Source organism: Scyliorhinus torazame, chromosome 16 (assembly GCF_047496885.1).
Source record: "Scyliorhinus torazame isolate Kashiwa2021f chromosome 16, sScyTor2.1, whole genome shotgun sequence".
NCBI classification, from domain to species: domain Eukaryota; kingdom Metazoa; phylum Chordata; class Chondrichthyes; order Carcharhiniformes; family Scyliorhinidae; genus Scyliorhinus; species Scyliorhinus torazame.
Genome location: NC_092722.1, coordinates 183,369,319 through 183,392,475, shown reverse-complemented (window position 1 = coordinate 183,392,475; position 23,157 = coordinate 183,369,319). Strand labels below are relative to the sequence as shown.

At 44.5% G+C, this 23,157-nt stretch overlaps 1 protein-coding gene across 1 annotated transcript in view; it reads right to left on the bottom strand.

Annotated features, from left to right (window-relative positions):
- The window catches only part of mfsd13a (major facilitator superfamily domain containing 13A), a 76,726-nt gene that overhangs the window by 14,367 nt on the left and 39,202 nt on the right, over nt 1–23,157 (bottom strand). The window contains exons 3-7 of the mRNA XM_072479574.1: nt 11,324–11,403; nt 7,866–8,315; nt 5,486–5,597; nt 3,319–3,415; nt 2,074–2,245 (exon numbers count right to left, since the gene is read on the bottom strand). Coding sequence (XP_072335675.1) covers nt 2,074–2,245; nt 3,319–3,415; nt 5,486–5,597; nt 7,866–8,315; nt 11,324–11,403 — 911 coding nt within the window. The remainder of the gene's footprint in view (nt 1–2,073; nt 2,246–3,318; nt 3,416–5,485; nt 5,598–7,865; nt 8,316–11,323; nt 11,404–23,157) is intronic.

The following is a 23,157-nucleotide window of genomic DNA, read 5'->3' as shown; positions in this document are numbered from 1 at the left end:
ATCTTCTAAAGACGCGATAAACTGAAAAATGGTTTCACCTTCCTGACTATGGCAGTGGAATCTGAACGTTTCTGCAATCAATAACGGTTTAGGAGAGAAACGTCCCTTTAAATTTTCATTAATTCACTGAAGACCTTGTCTCCTGGTTTTGCTGTATGAACAAGATTCTGTAGCAGTGTAAACACATTACGGCCAACTGAGCTGAGAAACGTTGCGATCCTTAGATCCTCTGGTGTCTGATTAGCTATAAAAGCAATTGGAATCTAGCTTCCTACGAATTCCATGTTTCATAATGCTCAAACATGTCCACGGTGCCTGTTTTTCCCACCATTTTTGGATCCTGCCTCCTAGGGTCTACACTTCCTCCCTTCCGCCTGTGCTTGAAAGTCTGTAGAAACAAGCAAATCTTTCCCTTTTACGCTGGAGTATTTTGACTTTTCCCCCCCAAGTAGTGGCCCATGCAGAGTCGGCAGACTTCGAAATCCCCGTTCCCCACAGTCCATGTCGCTTTGCCATGTGCGTGGTCCCTGCAGGCCAGACCCCACTCATTTCAATGCAAGCACGCTGACCTTGTTGCTCACAGCTGCTGTTGCAAACCTTTGTTAAACCTTCACATCAGTAACAGTGCTTTGCCCGATGTCTGTCCCGCGCGAGACTGGTTCGGAGAATCTTCTGCTGCTCCCAATGCCGATGAAATTTTTTTATTTTAAAAATTTTTAAAAAAAATTAGAGTATCCAATTTTTTCTTTCCCAATTAAGGGGCAATTTAGTCGTGGCCAATTCACCTACCCTGCACAACTTTGGGTTGTGGGACGAGACCCAAGCAGACACGGGGAGAATGTATAAACTCCCAGTCGATTAAAATCTTGCCAGCGATTATTTTGCCTCAAACCTCATCGCCAGTTTTGTCTCCTGTTATATTTATTTTTTGCCCCCAAAGAGAAAAGGTACAGAGGTGCCCACACTCTGGATTCTTGTAAAACCCGATGAGAGCTTTATTAAGGGCGTTGTTCAATATAATCATGATGGTGATCCGCCCAAAGCCTGCGCAAACACACTACTGATGTCACTACACATCACGTTGCACAGAACCAGCAGGAATGTATTCCCAGATACATAATATTATCGGAGAAGGAAGAATGTGTAGGGCTACAGGGAAAAGGCAGGGACGTGATATAAGGTGGACTGTTCCTTCAGAGATCTGCCGCAGATACAATGGGCTGAATGGCCTTCTTCATTCTGTGATTACATACAATGAAGTGCTGCAACTTACGGAAGAAAGGTAGCCGCCATTTCCCGTAACAGCCTCCCTGAATAGGCGCCGGAATGTGGCGACTAGGGGCTTTTCACAGTAACTTCATTTGAAGCCTACTTGTGACAATAAGCGATTTTCATTTCATTTTGCAAGATCACACAAATAGCATTTTAGTGCTGCTAGTTGGAGGAGGAACACTGGGAGAACCTTTCACTTTCCTTTGTATTGTATTGTAATATCCCACCTGAAGCACAACACAACACAAGCCCAATTTTGCACAACTTAAAATGGGCTGGATTGCATGTCATAGTGTAAACTGCAGTTTATTACAAAAATGTAGTATTAGTGTTATATACCATTATATAGGACTTGAAGTGACGAGAAGTCAGTGCTTTGGGTTCAAATGACAATGTCGTCTCCCCTCAAATGCAACTTTAAATACTACTGAGAGGTTTCTTTTAAACAATACAAAGTCTCAATTAAGTGGACTCAAGATGAAATGTTGCAGCCTCTGTAACACTGCTGAATGAATAATCTTATTACACTCAAATGGTGCAGTAAGCTCCTAGTCAGACCTCTTGCCTTTTGGACACTTTCCTGCACCTGAATAGGGCTTCTGGAGATAATGAAGGGGAAGAGGAGACCTGAATCACGCCACTGAAAATCCCAATTTCCTTTCCTTCGTTTTTTTTTTTAAACAGTACAATCAAAGAACATGGTAACTCAAGCAACAGTCTGTACTGGTTACTGCTCATGGGTGAACAATTATACCAAAAGCTTACAGCGTTGCAAGTTTTATGGAGGAACCGCTGCTGTACCTGGCTATGAAGAAACAAAGTAGGTAGATTTGATCTGGTCCCGCCAGCAACATGATTAAACTCAGAGCCAGTTTTAAGAAGAACAACCATCGGATAACCAGATATACTCCAAATCTGTGGCACAGTGACAGGAAGTAGAGGTTGTTTAAATGTGGAGCAATGTACGATGCACCTACAAAAAAGAAAAGAAAAAATGCTTCAATTTTGCTTCTTTTTTTCCATCCTTGGAGCATTCCTCCCAGCTTTCTCCTCCGGCAAGGACGAAAGGAGCTTTGCTGGAAATTACTGTGTCATCCCAGCCCATTGTCTACGTCTAGTAAAGTCACCATAGTCCCAGATGACCATCGGCTGCTTTCCCCTTTTGAGGGGGAAGAGCTGACTGGTGTAATTTAACCTGAGGATCACCACACCCCAGGTGAGGGCAAGGTCGAGACAGCATGAATAACCTCAGCCAGTACGGGAATTGAACCCGCGCTGCTGGCCTTGCTCTGCATCACGAACCAGCTGTCCCGCCAACTGAGCTAAAGCGACCCCCAGCTACTTGTACGTGATCACAGACTCCATCCCTTTCCCTACTCACTGTCCACGGCTGAACCAATCTTCCAATCTTGGTGTCAGATTTGACGTCGGGTTAGGCTTCCAACTCTTTAGCAAAGCCATCACGAAGACTGTCTACTAAGACTGTTCCTGCTGAACGGTGTCCTCGCCTCACTTCATTTGCTGCTCTAGACTTGACTGTTCCAATACTTTCATAGCTGGCGATAAAGCTGAATTTGCAACCCTTTGTTACCTTCCCTGTACTACTTCAAGCAAAGTGCAAACGATTCGTCGGAGGTACCCAGTACTGGATTTTTAAAAATAAACTCTCCCGTAGCATCTCAAATTCTAATACGGTGTTATCTTTTTTTTAAAATATAAATTTAGAGTACCCAATTCATTTTTTCCAATTAAGGGGCAATTTAGCGTGGCCAATCCACCTACCCTGCACATTTTTGGGTTGTGTGGGTGAAACCCACGCAAACACGGGGAGAACGTGCAAACTCCACACGGACAGTGACCCAGAGCCGGGATCGAACCTGGGACCTCGGCGCCGTGAGGCTGCAGGGCTAACCCACTGCGCCACCGTGCTGCCCTAATAACTCAACTCTTCAACAGGCTGTCACCTACTTGGGAGGAGACAGAAAAATTAAATTCACAGAGATGGTAATTGATAAGTTCAGCAACAATCACGGATATGGTGCTTACCGAGGAGAAAGGAACCCGTAGAGAGCGAAATCCTATCTGAAAGGAGATGTTCCATAAACAGTGGGAAGAAATTACTGTTGAAGTGGCAGTGAAATACCTTGGAGAAAAAAAAGTTGATATTTAACAGTGTGTTAAATCAGCGCACCTCAAAAGAATGGTCCCTGGTGCCGTGAGGCAGCAATGATAACCACTGTGGCACCGTGCATTTGGATTGGATTTTGTTTATTGTCACGTGTACCAAGTTACAATGAAAAGTATTTTTTCTGCGAGCAGCTCAACAGATCATTAAGTACATGAAAAGAAAAGGAAAATACATAATAGGGCAACACAAGGTACACAATGTAACTTGTGTACACAACGTCGGCATCGGATGAAGCACACAGGGATGTAGTGTTAATGAGGTCAGTCCATAAGAGGGTCATTTAGGAATCTGGTAACAGTAGGGAAGGAGCTGTTTTTAAGTCTGTTTATGCTTGTTCTCAGAGTCAACTTTGTCATTTCCCCTCCAACTGGGCTAACGAGGCTTCTGGGGTCCACTCCCTGTTCTAGCTTGATGTCTTCCCCTTCTTACTCTCAAGTATTCTTCCACCCTCGCTTGGAGTATATTGGAACAATTATCAGCCAGTCCTTCCGAAAAACATTCAATAGTGCATTCTCCCAGTAGAATCTCCAAGAGCAGGGTGAAATGAGCTTGCCGATCTCAGGAATTGCTTTTTCCCCTCTTGAAGACCAAAGATTGCTTCAGAACTGAATTCTCCACTCTTTGTACACCAAGTGAAGTGTTTGCAGCAAGCAGTCTCAGGTCAGGTATTGACAGAGTGAAATTATGAAAATAAAATTGGTCAGCTGTAAACAGAAATGTGTATTTTCTTTCACTACCGACTTCTCATTGGATCGACATACCCAACTCGATTGTAAATGAGAAATTTGCGTAAAAAGTCATCACGGGCTGAAATTTATTCTCCCCCCAATTAGTGTTACTTGGTGATTCAGTGGAGCATTTACCAACAAAATTCAGGATAGCAAAAGATTTCCGAGCATCCAGCAATATAATCACAGGAGTTCTACCTCTGTATAATTTCATCTCCACTAAACTCTGTAGCACTTAACTGATCCCACACCATAGCCAGCTCATCCATCATGCTCTGCTGGCTGATCTACACTGGCAATGTCTCAAATTTAAAGCGTTCTTCTTCCTGTTTTTGCTCCTCCCTACTGCTATGACAACTTCCAGACCTCCTCTGTACTTGGACCGCGTGTGAATCAGCAGCTCCCCTTTACCCACTGTCCCTAATGCAGCTCTTCATTCACCCATTAACGGCCCTCCATTTCAAAGAGCACTTGAGAGTCAAACACATTGTTGTAGAGTCACATGTAGGCCAGGCCCAGGAAAGGATGGCAGATATCCTTCCCTAAAGGACATTAGTTGAATCAGACAGGTTATTACGACCATCGAAAATGGTTTCATGGTCATTATTAGACTTTTACTTCCATATTATATTATTGAATTCAAATTTCACCATCTGCCATGTGGGATTTGAACCCGGGTCCCCAGATCTGGCCCTGGGTCGGTCCTGAGATTACTAGTCCAGTGACGATAGCACTACACCACTGCCTCCCCTTTTATCGAAGCTTTCCATCTTGTATTCATCAGGACACTTCACAAGAATACGAACAGAAGGTGAAACCAACAATTTATAGTATATGATAGCGCTGACAGGTTGGCAAGTGGACTGTTAATTGATAAAAGTGTTGCCATGGAGAATGGTGACTGACAGAAGTGCTAAGTACTGTTTGAAATTTAAACCGGGCAGCTTGACTCTGATTGGTCGAGGCATTGCCCTGACAATGAGTCAGCGAATGGCTGTCGCTTATTTTAGCTGAAATGGGCACAGTATGTGTACATGCTCTTTCTGTTTGCAAAGAACAGGGTCCAGTGTAACATTGTCTTGAAATGCACCTTTGCGCCATTTCACTTATGAAGCACCGGGAATGTTTTATTCTATTAAAGATGCTATATTAGTGCAAATTGTTGCGCAACATGAAGTCTCATTCTGCAATCCATGCATATTTAGACATCATTATCTGACTTTATATGCCAAACCTGATATTATGCAATTTTATAAATATTAAGGAATCCTATGAAAACAGGTTCAGCCAAACTCACCTGCACCAGGTTCATACACACAAACCAAGCAAAGTTCCGATGTCTGGAGAGTTGCTTCAGGTATTCTGCCAACGTCAGGTTCTGAGCAAGAGGTGCTTGATTAATATACAACCTGTGCACAATACAGAATAAAAGATTGCATTAAAAAAGCACTTCAGTGGTTGATTTGCTGCCAGTAAGATCCTGGATGTCCAAAATTCTCAATTCCTCTATCCTCTCATTTCTCATTTCTGAGTCAGAAACTTTGCCGTCTGTAAGAACTTTGAACAAACATTATTATTTTTTAAATGGAGGGGGAGAGCTAGTTGAGACAGACATTAGAGTACTCATTTTTCAACATGGTTATTGGACTTCAACAATAAAAACCATTTCATTAGTTCCATGTTTCAATCTTTATCATGTTTTCCACAAACAGATGATTGACCAAGTATACATACTTAAGGTGGGGGTGGGTGGGAGAAGAGACGACAGTGGCAACAGTAAGGGCAGGACTAGGAGCCATTGCTGAAGCTGCTCTGGCTATGATCAAAAAGACAAGATGTATGACCTAGCAAGGGCTGTCTCACCAAGCTGAACAGTAGACGAGAGGTGTTGGATGACAGTGCAGTTGAACCATCAAAAGATGCAGAGTGGTGCAGTGGTTAGCACGATTGCCTCAGTGCAGAAGAACCGGGTTCAATCCCAGCCCTGGGTCACTGTCCATGTTGAGTTTGCACACTCTCCCCGTGTCCCATCCCCCAACTCAAAGATGTACAGAGTAGGTGGATTGACTACACAAAATTGCCCCTTAATTGGAAAACTCTTTTACAAAGAAGATGCAGAGGTCATGAGCACACTTAGTGCAGTATGGATCACAGTCACAAAGGGTTATATTTATGATTCGTACTTAGATGTTTTAATAAGGTGTCATTACTGTGGCAGGACTGAGAGCAGAGATTCAAGGAAAGAGTCGCAAGAGAAAGGCACAGCTTTGGGAAATCAGTGTGCCCAAGGGCAGGAAAATATGCCACTTTGCAAGGTTCCTTCACTGTTGAAAAGGACAAGCTAGCCTCTTGGAAAACCAAAATTACAATTTTCCCAAGAGTCATCACAACAAATTTAAAATCGACAAATTAGAAAACACAAGACCTAGAAGGTCCAAAGTACAAGGAAAAGTTACAACATAATAATTGTGGCATATATGAACTGTACAACCAGCACACAAGCTACCACACTGGGCTAATCCCCGATACACTGATAGCTGATCCATCCATTCAGGGATATATCAATCACAAAGCTTTCCCATCATGTTCCATCAGAAGTTTTCAGCTAAATTCCCCAGTTGGCATGGTGAGAGTTGAACAAATCCCTCTGGAACACCAATCCTACAACCCACGCTACCATACCCCCAGCATATTTGGCGAGTACCAGGGTTCAAAGCAACTGGTGGGGATACAAATGCCTCAAAGAGGGACGAGTGTAGGCTTACTATTCATTGGACTATTATGTTCAAATAACACGGAGGATGCGGTTTTTAACGTCTGGAATCTTGACTGAATTAAATAGTGCACAAAATATCCACACAATCATGGAATCATAGAATGGAAGGAGGTGATTCGGTCCAGAGTGTTGGCATCCAATGACATTCAGCCTTATCTCACTTTGCCACTCTTGGTCTGTATCCTGCAGGCTATGGCACTTCAAGTGGATATCCAATTACTTTTAAATTATGGGAAGTCTTTATCTCCATCTTCATGAATCTGTGGACGTGCAGTCCAAGTTCCTCCTTTCCCTCTACACCTTCAGGATTTGTGTATTCCCTGGTCTTGTTAACCTTCCACAATTGCATTCGGAACGGCAAAGTAAATCCACATGCACACCCACACTAGAAATGGCAAACCAGATGCTTTTGCCCCCCAAGGTGGGATGTCTAACATGGCAGGCAAGCTGAGAAAACCGTCCTGTCATACAAGTTTACCGCTTGAACTTTTTTTTGAAAAATATAAATTTAGAGTACCCGATCCTTTTTTCCCCCAATTTAGCGTGGCCAATCCATCTTCCCTGTACATTTTTGTGTTGTGGGGCTGAGACCCACGCAGACATGGAGGGAATGTGCAAACTCCATACAGACAGTGACCCGGGGCCGGGATCGAACCCGGGTCCTCGGCACCGTGAAGCACCAAGCTTAAAAATATTTACAATCATAATTCTAGTGAATAGCATTTTCCAATATAATTAGGAAAATCTGAATGAATTACAAATCACTCCCATTTACAGACAAGTTCTATTAAGAGCTCAAACACATGGTGCTTCGACAAAATATATTACAGACACGGGGCAGGAAATGTAAAAGATTAATTAACCAATATTCTGCACATACTTCCATAGTGGAAATACTTACTCCTCTAGCATGGAGGCCTCCTCATATTTGACTTTGAGCTCTGACTGAAATTGTTGCCGGAGAATCCAGGTGCATATACTAAAACCCAGAGTCGAAAAGGCGGCCAATGCTACACAGAAGAGTCTAAATGAGAGAAAGTTTTCCTTGTTCCAGACTGCATAGGACATGAACACAGACAAGGAGCCAAACGCACTAAAAAGAGAGCAGTAAAAATTCAGTCTAGTCCTGTCCTTTTCCGATACTGCCAGGTCTGCCAATAAAGCGTTATGATTAAGGTCCACCAAGGTGAGGAATCCATCATACAGACAAAGGCAGATGAGAAATTGGACTCCTGGGCGGGCCCACACCACCCAGAAAGAGAGGAATGATAAAGCAAAGAGAGGACCATTTCGCATTAATGCCTTCAGTCGTTTCAACACGACTTCTGGAGTGGAGATTGCAGCGCCCGACCTGTAAGAAAGCATTGAAGTACATTACATAAAGTACATGTACATGCTGAGCATAACTATACAGTCGTATTAATAACAATAGCTAGCCCCCTATGCTGTTACTCAAAGGCCAATTAAAAATACCGAGGAGGTCTCTGCAACGGTGCAGCGGACTGGGAATGCCTGGTATGCAGGGACTGTACAGTATTGCAATGTTTGACAGGCCCAGTCCTTCAACAAGGTTACAATGTTTAAAAATGTTGAATTACTTTAAATTGCCAGAAATTTAAACACTGCTTTGTGTTTAGTGTAGACTATAATTCTTTGATTTAATTAACCCTTGTTAACCATGTGGTTAACAAGACGAAGCATGTTGGAACCCAACACCACCTGACACTGAAGCAGGTACAAAAGCTGGGAGACAGACAAGCACACGGTCGGAGAGAAATTACATAATTATTTTAACAAAGACAACTTTACACTCAGGAGGTAAAGCTGCTCACATTGAAAAGGGTTTCCAGAATGAATGAACTAATGATAGAATCCCTACAGTGCATCGGCCCAAGTCTGCACTGACCCTCTGAAAGAGCACCCAACCGAGGTCCAGTCTCCCGCCCTATCCCCGTAATCCCACCTAACCTTTGGACACCTGGGGCAATTGATCATGGCCAATCTAACTAACCTGCACATCATTGAACTGTGGGAGGAAACAGAGGAAACCCACGTAGACATGGAGAGAATGTGCAAATTCCACATGTACAGTGACCGTCAGGATTGAACATGGGTCCTCAGCGCTGAGTCAGCAAGACTTACCACTGAGCCACCGTGCTGTCCCTTAAATGCTCGTCATAAATTAACAGATTACTTGCTTCGTTCTCTGGAGAGAACCTCTTTCAAGAGCAGAACAAGTACACTTTTGTTCAGCGTAGCAGCATTTGGCAAAACTATACAACTTAAAATTCTTGTGTCTGGTCAAACTAAAATCCTATGGCAAACTGCAAACCAACCTAGCTCCTCCCATTTCACATAATCTGTGTCCAACTAAGATGTCATGCTTAGCTAGGAACAAATACAACCTCTAAAATTGTTAACTCTCCAGGGAATCTCAACAACCATAACAATATCCCATGAGACCTTTATCTGTAATCAAATAAGTAGTTGGAATCAATCATGACCTCACCTTTTACAACTCTTTAATTACAACTTTAGCAGTCACTTGGGTTCCTTAATAATATTACTACAGCAAGGAGCGGCACGGTGTGCAGTGGTCAACACTGCTGCCCCCGGCAGTGATGACCCGAGTTTGATCCTGACCCCAGGTCACTGTCCGTCCGGAGTTTGCACATTCTCCCCATGTCTGAATAGGTCTCACCCTCACCACCGAAAGGTGTACAGGGTAGGTGTTCTGGCCACACAAAATTGCCCCTCAATTGGAAAAAAATGAATTGGGTACTTAAATTCTTTTTAAAAAGGAATAAAATAAATATATACCCGAACCCAGGCTTTTAAAAGCCTGATTGCAACAGGTATATATATCATCATGTTTGAGAATCTGAAAATGATAGTATGCTTCTGTGCTTGTTCCTGTACTACTGAATTGGGCTGCATTTCTCCACAATCCAAAGATGTGCAGGTTAGGTGGATTGGCCATGGGATGGGGTGGAGGTGTGGGCTTTGGTAGGGTGCTCTTTCCAAGAGCCGGTGGAGACTCGATAGGTCAAATGGCTTCCTTCTGCACTGTAAATTCTATGATTCTATGAAGTTCCACGATTTTGAGCCAGTGACAGCGAAGGGAGAGCAATATACTTCCCAAGTCAGGATGGTGTGGGACTTGGAGGGGAACTTCAGAGGTGGTGGAATTCCCAAGTGTCCATTGCCTCTGTCCTTCTAGGTGGGTAGAGATCATGGGTTTGGAAGGTGCCAAAGGAGCCTTGGAGAGTTGCTGTAGTGCACCTTATAGATGGCACACACTGGTGCTACTGTGCGAGGGAGGTGGCAGGAGTGAATGTTTAAGGTAGTGGATAGGATGCCAATCAAGTAGGTTGCTGTGCCCTGGATGGTGTAGAGCTTAATGTTGTTGCGGCTGAACACTCCTGTCAAATGGAGAACATTCCAGCACACTCAACTTATGCCTTGCAGATGGTGGCCAGGTTTAGAAGAAGTAATATTTCTTTGTCTCTCCTTCTTCAGCTCAATAGTACTTTCACAGTTATTAGGCTGTATCAAGGGACATGGGCTGAATTCCAACTCTTTCTTCATCCTGCCCCTCCCCGCCCCACCACCCTAATCAAGGTTTTGTGCTGGTCAAGAGCCTAGACTTTCCTGGACAGGCTGCTCATTGGGAAAAATAGCTGAGCCATCTTGCAGAGGCTGAAAATTCAATAACAATTTAAATGAAAACTATAACAAACTAATTATGCCCGAAGGAACGTGAAGCGAAATGGGGAGCTGCTACATGCAGACCATCAATCAACATTATAAAATAAATTATGAATAAAGCAGGATAATAGTATGCAAAATGCACGTGATCATTAACAGCAATGAAGCCTTAAGAAATGTACTCAGGCTGGGAGAACAAGGCCAAAATGGCTCAGCAATTAAATAAAATTCAAGATGGCCATTGGTAAGGATCAAAAGCCAGCTTTTTGAATTTGGACACATTTTTTGCATTGGCTGCTGCGCTTAAGTAAACACATGGATGAGAATTTGTGACGTTTATTATAATGATGCACATCTTAGCACGCATGAAAGCACAAGCAACAACACAGGAAGTAAACATTTCGGAGTTTGATTTCACATGGATAACTTTCATGGATTTTACTTAAAACAGCAGCTTGTATTTTTTATTTACAGTTTGTTACTTCTTGCAGAGATGGTCAACAGTAGGCAGCCATTGCTGCAACAGTAGAAGTAACAGATTGCCGAAAACAACATTTTCACATCAGGCAGCACTGTAAAATAAGCTCAACGCTTTTGCAGCGATGAATCCACACAGTTTCTCCATTAAGCAGAATGGCCATTATTACTTACTGATGCGTGCTCAGAAATGAGCGATCACTAAGCCATCCAAATAGTGGATCATTAATACTGTTCCATAGGAGAAAAATAGTCTGAAAGAAAAAGAAAATGCAAATTAAAATCGAAGAAAACAAAGATGCAGCAACTAAATGCTATAGTTAAATTGTTTGGTCAATCCATTTCATCCACATTAGTGTGTGTATGTATGTACCAACCACCCCCAAGGTTGGTTATCGCCAAACACCTTTAGGTCGCAGGCATATGATTTGTATTTGCTTCAGAACACTCCCAATGATGGACAACAGTGGAGCATTCAGCATGAAGACTCAATGCCAACAATATAATTTGATCTTTAAGTAGTTTACTTGTCCGTTAGGATTGGTTACATGTGCACCGAGCGATCTATCTGTAGCAATGCAAAACATTTCTCCAGAAAGGTTACGGGGTACGGCTACAATGTCAGTCAGCAAAGTTAAACAATTTTCATAATGTTAATAGAGATTTGAGACAATACATTCAGCCCAAAGTGGTTTTCCAGCTCATTTTCTGGTACAGCTGGCCTTAGGGACCATGTCTAAGTTTCAGAACAGAGAAACAAAGTAATTACTCTTGCTCAGAAATAAAGAAATTATTTGACAGAATCTCAAATGCACCTATGAATGGGACAAAAATACATCCCTTAATCTAAAAACATTCCTGTAGTTGCATTATTAAACACAAAGTGCTTAACAAAAAAATTGTCATATTACCAAGTTATGCTTCTGTCCAGTTTCCTTTGTAGAAAATTCTTAACAGTTACAACAAACAGTTTTCCCGAATTTGAGATGACACAAATTGACTATAAAGTAGTCACAGTCAGCTAACTCAAAGTGCAGATATGGTTAATGTGAAAACCACTCTCATCGACACTGTAATTAGTGGTGTGGAAAAAAGCACGTAGGCTAGTAGTCAGAGGTGCCAAGATTCACACTGATTGTACTTTTTGTTCTGAACAGGCAGATCTTTTAATAGTCATGGCTCAAAAGAACAGCTTTGAAAACAAGATTGTGATGCAAGACACAGGTCCAATTTCATGTTGAACAATGGAACACACAGATAACAAATACAAACAGACAAGATCATGGCTGATCCGGTTTGTGTTGAGTTTCACATTCCCATCTACCCCGATGACCTTTGATGCCTTACCAAGAATCCACCTACCTCCATTTTAGAAAATATTTTACGAAGCTGCTCCACCGTCTCCTGTGGCAGAGAGTTCCAAAGTCGCACAAAAGGAAAACATCCTGCCAATCTCGGTCGGAAAAAGGACAATTCCAAATTTTAAAAATGCTGCCTAGTTCTGAACTCATTATTTTCCCATCCAACTTATCATTGAAAAACTTGAGGATAGACAAGTCCCCCGGGCCTGACGGGATATATCCAAGGATTCTATGGGAAGCAAGAGATGAAATTGCAGAGCCGTTGGCAATGATCTTTTCGTCCTCACTGTCAACAGGGGTGGTACCAGGGGATTGGAGAGTAGCGAATGCCGTGCCCCTGTTCAAAAAAGGAACTAGGGATAACCCTGGGAATTACAGGCCAGTTAGTCTTACTTCGGTGGTAGGCAAAGTAATGGAAAGGGTACTGAAGGATAGGATTTCTGAGCATCTGGAAAGACACTGCTTGATTAGGGATAGTCAGCACGGATTTGTGAGGGGTAGGTCTTGCCTTACAAATCTTATTGAATTCTTTGAGGAGGTGACCAAGCATGTGGATGAAGGTAAAGCAGTGGATGTAGTGTACATGGATTTTAGTAAGGCATTTGATAAAGTTCCCCATGGTAGGCTTATGCAGAAAGTAAGGAGGCATGGGATAGTGGGAAATTTGGCCAGTTGGATAACGAACTGACTAACCGATAGAAGTCAGAGAGTGGTGGTGGATGGCAAATATTCAGCCTGGATCCCAGTTACCAGTGGCGTACCACAGTGTGAGGTTGTCCATTTTGGAAGGACAAATATGAATGCGGAATACAGGGTTAACGGTAGAGTTCTTGGCAATGTGGAGGAGCAGAGAGATCTTGGGGGTCTATGTTCATACATCTTTGAAAGTTGCCACTCAAGTGGATAGAGCTGTGAAGAAGGCCTATGGTGTGCTCGCGTTCATTAACAAAGGGATTGAATTTAAGAGCCGTGAGGTGATGATGCAGCTGTACAAAACTTTGGTAAGGCCACATTTGGAGTACTGTGTACAGTTCTGGTCACCTCATTTTAGGAAGGATGTGGAAGCTTTGGAAAAGGTGCAAAGAAGATTTACCAGGATGTTGCCTGGAATGGAGAGTAGGTCTTACGAGGAAAAGTTGAGGGTGCTAGGCCTTTTCTCATTAGAACGGAGAAGGATGAGGGGCGACTTGATAGAGGTTTATAATATGATCAGGGGAATAGATAGAGTAGACAGTCAGAGACTTTTTCCCCGGGTGGAACAAACCATTACAAGGGGACATAAATTTAAGGTGAAAGGTGGAAGATATAGGAGGGATATCAGAGGTAGGTTCTTTACCCAGAGAGTAGTGGGGGCATGGAATGCACTGCCTGTGGAAGTAGTTGAGTCGGAAACATTAGGAACCTTCAAGCAGCTATTGGATAGGTACATGGATTACGGTTAAATGATATAGTGTAGATTTATTTGTTCTTAAGGGCAGCACGGTAGCATTGTGGATAGCACAATTGCTTCACAGCTCCAGGGTCCCAGGTTCGATTCCGGCTTGGGTCACTGACTGTGCGGAGTCTGCACGTCCTCCCCGTGTCTGCGTGGGTTTCCTCCGGGTGCTCCGGTTTCCTCCCACAATCCAAAGATGTGCGGGTTAGGTGAATTGGCCAATGATAAATTGCCCTTAATGTCCAAATTGCCCTGGTGTTGGGTGAAGGTGTTGAGTTTGGGTAGGGTGCTCTTTCCAAGAGCCGGTGCAGACTCAAAGGGCCGAATGGCCTCCTTCTGCACTGTAAATTCAATGATAATCTATGATTAATCTAGGACAAAGGTTCGGCACAACATCGTGGGCCGAAGGGCCTGTTCTGTGCTGTATTTTCTATGTTCTATGTTCTATGTATAAGACAATTCAGGTTCTTATAAATATCAATCAAAGGGCTTCCGGTGACGGTGGGCGGGAGGCAGCTGCACAATGCAGGGCTCCCATCCGGGAACGGCATTTTCAGAGCTTTAAGCCCGGTCCCAGGGTGCACAGAGGCGGCAGAGGGAAGGCACAGTGAAGAAAATGTCAAAGGTGAGGAAAAATACTGCCGTAAAAAAAAAAAACAGCTGAAGGTCCGTCGGGGAGTGGAAAGGTCACCGCGGGGTCACCAAGGAAAATGGAGGCTTGAGCACCGGGGAGGCCGCATTGCTTACGGCTGAATAAATAGCTACGGTGATGGCTGCGGAATTCGAAAGGCAGTTTACAAAATACATGGAGACAATGAAGAAAGAGATGAGGGAGGTTTTGAGTGTGCTGGTGGAGGAGGCGATTTCCCCGGTGCCAACGGCGGTGGCGAGCGCAGTGGCGGAGGTGCGAGAGCAAGGGGAGGCGCTGAAGGAAGTGGAGGAGACGTTATTGCAGCACGGTGATCAACTTGACTCGATGGGGAAGGAGATGCGGAAGGTGATGGAGATTAACAAGGATCTGCGAGGAAAAATGAAAGACCTGGAAAACAGACCCAGGCGACAGAATGTGAGGATTGTGGGGCTGCCCGAAGGAGTTGAAGGACCGAGGCCGACTGAGTATTTTGCCGCGATGCTGGCGGAACTATTGGGGGAGGAGGAGGATCCCTCCCGATATGAACTGGATCGGGTTCATCGGTCGTGGCGGCCTGTACTAATGGCGAGTGAGCCGCCAAGGGTAGTGACTCTGTGCTTCTGTAGGTACAGTGTGAAGGAGAAGGTACTGAGCTGGGCCAAGTAGAAGCGGGTGGTGCAGTGGGCTGGAGCTGGTATACGTGTATACCAGGACTTTACGGTGGAGCTGGCGAGGAGGCGGGCTGCCTTCAACCGGGTGAAGAGGGCACTGTACATTAGCAAGGTGCAGTGCGGCATTGTATATCCAGTGAAGTTAAGGGTGATCTACAAGTTCAAGGACTTTTATTTTGGAATGGCGGAAGCAGCGGAGGAGTTTGCGATGGCAGGACTGTGGCAGAATTGAGAAATTGAGAAATGGCCATCTGCTGATGTAACCTCATGATTGTATTTTCTTCTTTTTTTGTTTCACTGCGTGCGGGTGTATGGGCTAAAGGAGCCAATGTTGTACATATTTGGACAAGGGAAGTGATGGGACTTTCACTCGAAATGAGGGCTCTTTGGGGTGTAGGTGGATATGCGGGGTGTGCGCGATAAAAGGGGATTTCTGGGCTTTCCTAGGGCCGGGCAAGGGGGAAAGGGACCCGGGCGGGGGCCTCCACGCTGGCCGGTTTAAGCCGGCCAGTGAACGGGAGTGCGGTGGGGGTAGGGACTGCGGTCATCGGAGCCTGGCAGTACAGGGTCCGAGTGGTCTAGCTGGGGGGAACGGAACCAAGGTTTTGGGGGGGGGAAAACAGAACCGAGGTTGGGCGGGGGGGGGGGGGGGGGTGTAAAGGAACCAAGGTTGGGGGGGGGGGGGGGGGGAGGGGTGTAAAGGAACCGAGGTTGTGGGAAAAAGTTTGACAAGAGGCAGTGGACAGGAGGAGTTGGAGAGGGGGTGGTTACAACTCTTGGGTATCATGTACGGCACTCTTTCAGAGGTTGGATGGCATTGAGTGTAAGGGGGGGGGGGGGGAGAGAAGTGGACTCTCTAGGTTAATGGTGACCATGGGCAGTCCTGGACTTCTTTTTCTCCTTTGTGTTTTGTTTCCACCGTGGGAGGGTTTGTTTTATTGGATGCATATATTGACAGGTGGGCTGTTGTTTGGGGTGGTGGGAGGATGGGATCGTTGGGATTGTTAAGGGGATTGATTTTGTATTTGTTACAGTTTACTGTTTGTGGCTGGGGTGTAAATTATGAAGGAAAATGTGAAAATGGAGAATAAAAAACATTTTTAAATAAATAAATATCAATCAAGTCGCGTCTCACTCTAAGCTCCAGTGGAAAGAAGCCCAGTCTGTCCAACCTTTCCTCATAAGACAACCCACTCATCCCAAGTATCATAGAACAGAGAACAAGCAAGCAAACCTACTCTGAACCACCTCCAATGCACTTCCATCCTTCTTTAAATAAGGAGAACAAACCTGCACACAATATTCAAGATGTGGTCTCAATTCCCTGTACAATGAAGCATAACATGCTACTTTTATGTACAATTCTTCTTGTAATAATGGCTAGCATTCCATTAGCCTTCTCAATTACTTGCTGTACCTGGATACCAACTTTGTGTGACTCGTACTGCAATACCTAGATCCCTCTGCAGCCGTTCCCTATTTAAGCAATACTCTGCTTCTTTTATTCTCCTGCCAAAGTGAACTTCACATTTTCCATATCAGGCTCGACCTGCCAGATTCTTGCCCATTCACTCAACCTACATCTATCCATCTGCAGCCTCCTGATGTCCTCCACAACATACTTTCATACCTACCTTTGTCATCTTCAAATTTAGCTACCATACCTTTTCTCCCCTCCTCCAAGTCATTGATATATATTGTAAAATGCTGAGGTCCCATCACAAGACCATTTGACACATCTTGCCAATCAGGAAAAGGCCAATTTATGCATACCCTTTTTCTGCCAACCAGCCAGCCAACCTTCTATCCACCTTAATATGTTACCCTCTACACCATGAGCTTTTATTTTCCACAATAACCTTTGATGTGGCACCTTATCAAATGCCTTCTGGAAATCAACTTACAGCAGCTCTACAGGCTCCTCTTTATCCACAGCACATGTGACTCCTTCAGAAAACTCCAGTAAATTAGTTAAACGTGATTTTCCTTTCACAAAACCATGATTCTTCCTGATTACTATAAGCTTCTCCAAGTGCCCAGCTCTAACCTACTGATAACACTTTCCTCATGATAGACATCAAGCTAACTGGCCTATAGTTTCTAGCCTCCCTTCATTTATGAATCAGGGGTTATGTTTGCTACTTCCAGTCTGATGGAGCCTTTCCAGAATATAGCAAATTTTGGAAAACTTACTCCAACACATCTACAAACTCATTAGCCACCTACTTTTTATTTTGTAAATATTTTATTAAGGCACATATAATTTTAACAATTTTCAAGAGGAAAAAAAACACCAAGCAAATAAGACCCAACCAACCAAACCCAGCCAACATGGCTTACATACACAGTCCCCCAATCCCATTAACTATTTCCCACCGCAACCAGCCCCCCACGCCTCCTTCTTTCCCTTCACCCCCCCCCCCTTTTCTGCTGACAGCTTAATTTTCCCCAAAGAAGTTGATAAACGGCAGCCACCTCCAGGTGAACCCTAGCATTGATCCCCTCAGGGCAAACTTGATCTTCTCCAGCCGGAGAAACCGGCCATGTCACTAACCTGTGACACTAACTACCAATTTCAGGGGAATCAGAGTCCCTCCACGCCAATAAGATGCGTCTCCGGACTACCAGGGTAAGGCTAAAACATCAGCCTCTCTCGCCGCCTGGACTCCCGGGTCTTCCGACACACCAAAAATCGCCACATCTGGACTCGGAAGCACCCGTACCTTCAATACTGTGGACATGACATCGGCAAATCCCTGCCAAATTCCCCTAAGCCTCGGACATGCCCAAAACATCTGGACATGATTTGCGGGGCCTTCCGTACACCGCCCACATTTGTCCTTCACGCCTTCAAAGAACCTGCTCAAACGGGCCACAGTCATATGCAATCTGTGGACCACCTTGAATTGTATCAGGCTAAGCATGGCACACTATGAGGACACGTTGACTCTACTCAGGGCATCCTCCCACAACCCCACCTCTAATTCCTTGCCCAATTCTTCTTCCCACTTTCGCCTCACCTCCCATTCCATGAGCTCTTTATAAAAATTTCCGAAACCTTCTCCTCCCCCACTCCCATTTTTGACACTACCTTGTCCTGGGGCGGTATGTGCGGAAAGTTCGAAACCTGCGGGTAGCTCAAACTCCTCCTCCAAATCCTCCACGCACTGAAAGCTGCCGTTCATAAAGAAGTCCCCAAACCGTTCGATCCCAGCTCGCTGCCACCTCCGAAACCCCCCATATAGCCCCCCAGGTGCAAACCAGTGGTTTCCACAAATAGGTGTCCATACAGAAGCTACCTGAAGCCTTTCCCCCTGGGCAACTCATCTTCTTCCTCCAGGTCCTCCAACTTCACCACTCTGTCTCCTACAATCAGATTGCCAAAGCGCTCAATCCCTGCCTACTGCCACAACCTTGGCGGTGCTGAGTGCATCAGATGATGGCCGCCATTGAAGATGTCTTGGCTGAGAATTTCGGTTCTGCGGTGCAGGTCATCAAAACTCACTTTGGGGGATTCATTTTTTCCAATTAAGGGGCAATTTAGCGTGGCCAGTCCACATACCCTGCACATGTGCTGCTTTAAGAAACTGTCTCAAAAGTGTTCTGAGAACTCCTCATCCAAACTACTACTGCCATTCTGAATTTTGCGATACATATGCAGGCTAAAAATTGCCCATGTTTATTGCCATCCCTTTATCAAAAGCACCCAATATTCTTTCTCCTTTACTTTGTCTTACATTGTGGTTACTGTTAAGGGGCCTGTAGAGCACTCCCACCCGTGACTTGGGAACAGGAGTCAGGCCATTCAGTCGGTCGAGCCTGCTCTGCCATTTCATATGATCATGGTTGATCGGACACTTGAATGCCTTTTACACTCACTATCGCCATAACCTTTTACATTGTTAATCAGAAATGTATCATTACTCCTACTATTCCTCAATTCCACCCAAATTGATCAATAAACGGTCACTCTTTAATAAATAAACCGCGTTGGACCAACACCCGATTTACACTAACCACATTCGAGTTAATCAGAAATACAGTCAAGTATGATCAATTCTACTGACAGCCCATTCAAAAATACCACTTTGTATGTTGCCCCCTTCTTCAAGCACGGAGAAATAAAGATAGTTGACTGATTACATAATTTGCCTTTCAATCTCCCCCAAGTAATCTTCTATCAGAACCACTTCAGTGCAGAAAGAGGCCATTCAGCCCATTGAGTCTGCACTGACCCTCTGAAGGAACACCCTTTCTAGGCCCACTCCATCCCCGTAACCCAACCTAACCTGCACATCATTGGACACAGAGGGACAATTTTGGCATTGCCAATGCACCTAACCCGCACATCTTTGGACTATGGGAGGAAACCCATGCAGACACAGGGAGAACGTGCAAACTCCAGAGACAGCCACCCACAGCTGGATTTTTTAAACACAAGACCCTGCTCCCATGCCCACATGTCTTTCCTTGGCCTGCTGCAATGTTCCAGTGAAGCTCGACACAAACTGAAGGAACAGCATCTCATCTTCCGGTTAGGCACGCTACAGCCTTCCGGTCTCAAACATAAAATTCAACAACTTCCGATGATTAGCTACCCCCACCTCGACCCCCTTGTTTTCATTTCATTTTAACTGTCTTTTACCATTTATTTCTCTCATCTTTCTTTATATATATTTCCCACCTATCTTATCCCCCATTTCCTTACCTTTTCTCCCCTTCCCCTCATATCTACATCTGTCACAGATTACCCTCTGATGTTAAATTTCTCTGCTGTTTGGCCTTTCACACCTTTTGTTCTCTCTGGGGACTGCCATTAGCACTCTGTTCCCATGGTTTCTGTGGCTATTAGCACTATGTTCCCTTGGTTTCTGTGGCTATGACTCATCTTTCATCCCATAGTATAAATATTTCCCACTTTCTAAGTCTTTTAGCTTTGACAAAGGGTCACCCGGACTCGAAATGTTAGCTCTTTTCTCCCCCTACAGATGCTGCCAGACCTGCTGAGATTTTCCAGCATTTTCTCTTTCGTTTCAGATTCCAGCATTCGCAGTAATTTGCATATATTAATTGAACCGGGGTCCCTAGCGCGGAGGCAGCAGTGCTAACCACAGTGCCACCATTGAAAGGTTAGATCCAGCCTACCACTTCTCAGTGTTACCCCAGACAGCACATCAGAAGTGGAGGCAGCCTGGTGCTTATCTCACTCTTTGCCCGGTGATGCCCTTGGCGTTTGTCTTCTGGAGGACCTGGATGCGCCCAGCTGACGAGAGTGTAACGGGTGTCGGTGTGTCGACCTGTTCTGCCCTCAGCCCAGCAGATCTGTTCTGCCCACAGCCCAGCAGATGTGCTAGTGTCAGATGGGGTGGGGGGGGATTCGGAAAGACTGACGTGTTCCAGCGCCTACCGTGTGGGAGGCACCATCAAAGGCCCATCACTTCTACCTCCCTCGAAGTGCTCGCTGGCCCCTGGGTTACTCCATGGGACAGAGGAGAGATCGGAGTGAGCTCTGGAAGCCCAGTTACCTGGCACTGCCAGTCCTAGAGAGCCGCCCTCATCTTAACCATGGTCTCTATGCCCTCAGCATAGGTATGCTGAGACTGGGACATGACCCAAGTGTGTTGGAAGACCTCAGTGCCTCGGACATGTCCCTCTACGTCTGGCCAATGCTCTCGATGCCCTCAATCATGACCATTTGTGAATGGGTCAAACTCTGGAGCACTGCAGCAATGTCCATCTGCACCCGGGACTCCATTCAGAGTCTGACCATCTATATGAAAATCAGAACACTTCCAGGATAATAGACTTGACAAAACCACTTTCCATTTCTACAAGCAGTAATCTTTTGTTTTTATTATTAAGAGGTAATTTAGCTTGGCCAACCCACCAACCGCACACATCTTTGAATTGTGGGGGTGAAACACACGCAGACACAGGGAGAATATCTCCACACAGTGAACTGGGGCCGGGATCGAACCCAGGTCCTTAGCGCCGTGAGGCAGCAGTGCGCGCCACTACAGCTCCGTGCCACCCTATGCAAGCAGTAATCAAACTGTACTGTATTATCCTGGTACAGATCTGGGTAACTATTTTCAATCTTTAAACAAGATATTTCGTTTAAGTACAAGTTTTAAGTTGTCTTGCAAATCGTAATAGTCAGTGAAATAATAGAAACAGACTGAATGGACGAATAATTAAGTGCTGTGAAAGTTCTCTGGCCTACAACTCCCACCTTCCCTACTATTATTTGAAACAAATTACGAAGTTTCTTTGCCACACTGTTCAAAATGACAGTTCATCAATTTTTCCATTCTGCATATGCTATTTACATTTAAGGAATGGCAAGTGAAAAGGTTATAAAAATATTCCAAATATTTTTCAAGTACAATTAATCTTTACAAAAATGTGTTCAACAAACCCCAACATGAATGATTTAAACTTTGAAACTTGGATTTTAATTACATAATTTTCAAATCCTTTGAACAAAGGAAATTAATCATGAGATTTTTAGAAAGTAACTGATGTTATGTTTGTTTTACATCATACTATACTGTATAACAGGAGGGTTGTGCAGTATTTACCTAGTTTTGTGATTATATATGTGCTGCAATCCTTGCATTTACAACGAGAAGGTACCCTTCAATTTGTTTACAGAGGTGAGTAATGCCGCAGTATGGTGGTGGGTAGACAATTTGATGTAAAGGTGGTTGGTTTGACCTTAAAAGTCCTCATTTTGGGTGATGAACCCCCAACCCGTTAAATTTAGTGTCATGTTTTTCATTTGTATTTTTGTTATTTTGGGATTACCCTGCTAGTCTCCTCTGAAGGTACGAACAGATTATGTATCCTATTTTTAAAAATTTAGATTACCCAATTCTTTTTTTTCCCAATTAAGGGGCAGTTTAGCATGGCCAATTCACCTACCCTGCACATCTTTTTGGGTTGTGACCTGGGGCTGGGATCAAACCCGGGTCCTCAGCTGGACCATGGTTCTGCTCCAGGATTGTGTATCCTAGACAAGATCAGATTTTCTTTTTTTTCTCCGTGGTTGGCGCCTCTGGGGTTGTTGGAGTTGGGGGAATACGCATTGTTGCACACCCGGGTGAGGTCAATTAATACTTGGAAATCTAGCCTTTCTAGGGTTGGTCTTTTATATTTACTTGGCTGACTGAATAGCGACAGTGGTTGCTTGATTGAGTAGGTTAGGGCAGGAGTAACTGTTCACCTGGGTTGGGTGGAGGTGGTTACTCTTCTCGGAGATGCCCCCATTTGGGGGCCCCTGGTCTGCTCTCCTGCTCAATCTGAACAAATTTAGAGTACCCAATTTGTTTCCAATTAAGAGGCAATTTAGCGTGGCCAATCCACTTAACCTGCACATCATTTTGGGTTGTGGGGTGAGACCCAGGGCAACATGCGGAGAATGTGCAAATCCCACATGGGCAGTGACCCGGGGCCGGGATCGAACCCGAGGCCTCGGCGCCGTGAGGCCGCAGTGCTAACCACTGCGCCACCCATCTGAACAAATTGTACGAATATATGCAGGTCTTCTCCTTATAAATGTGTGGAATGATGATCGCTCCGTGCTGTCCTAGATTTTGGGGATTTGTTGCATCTTTTAATGTTTTATGCAAAATACCCTCTTAGAATTAATGTCTTTATTAATTTTTTCTGCACCTTTTCTTCATTTTGAGGTTAATGAATCCTTAACTGGCTTCTGGAAAGATGTAGGCAGGTCTCATATCAGAGAAAAAGCCATTATAATGTGTCATTGGTGTGTCTGGTATAATTGGAATGGGGTGGTGGTGGACAGGGGGGGGGGGGTACATGCCCGAACATGGCATGAAAAGCACATCCGATATTCTTGTTGGCTGTATAGGTGAGGGTTTGCGCCACTTTACCATGTTTTCATG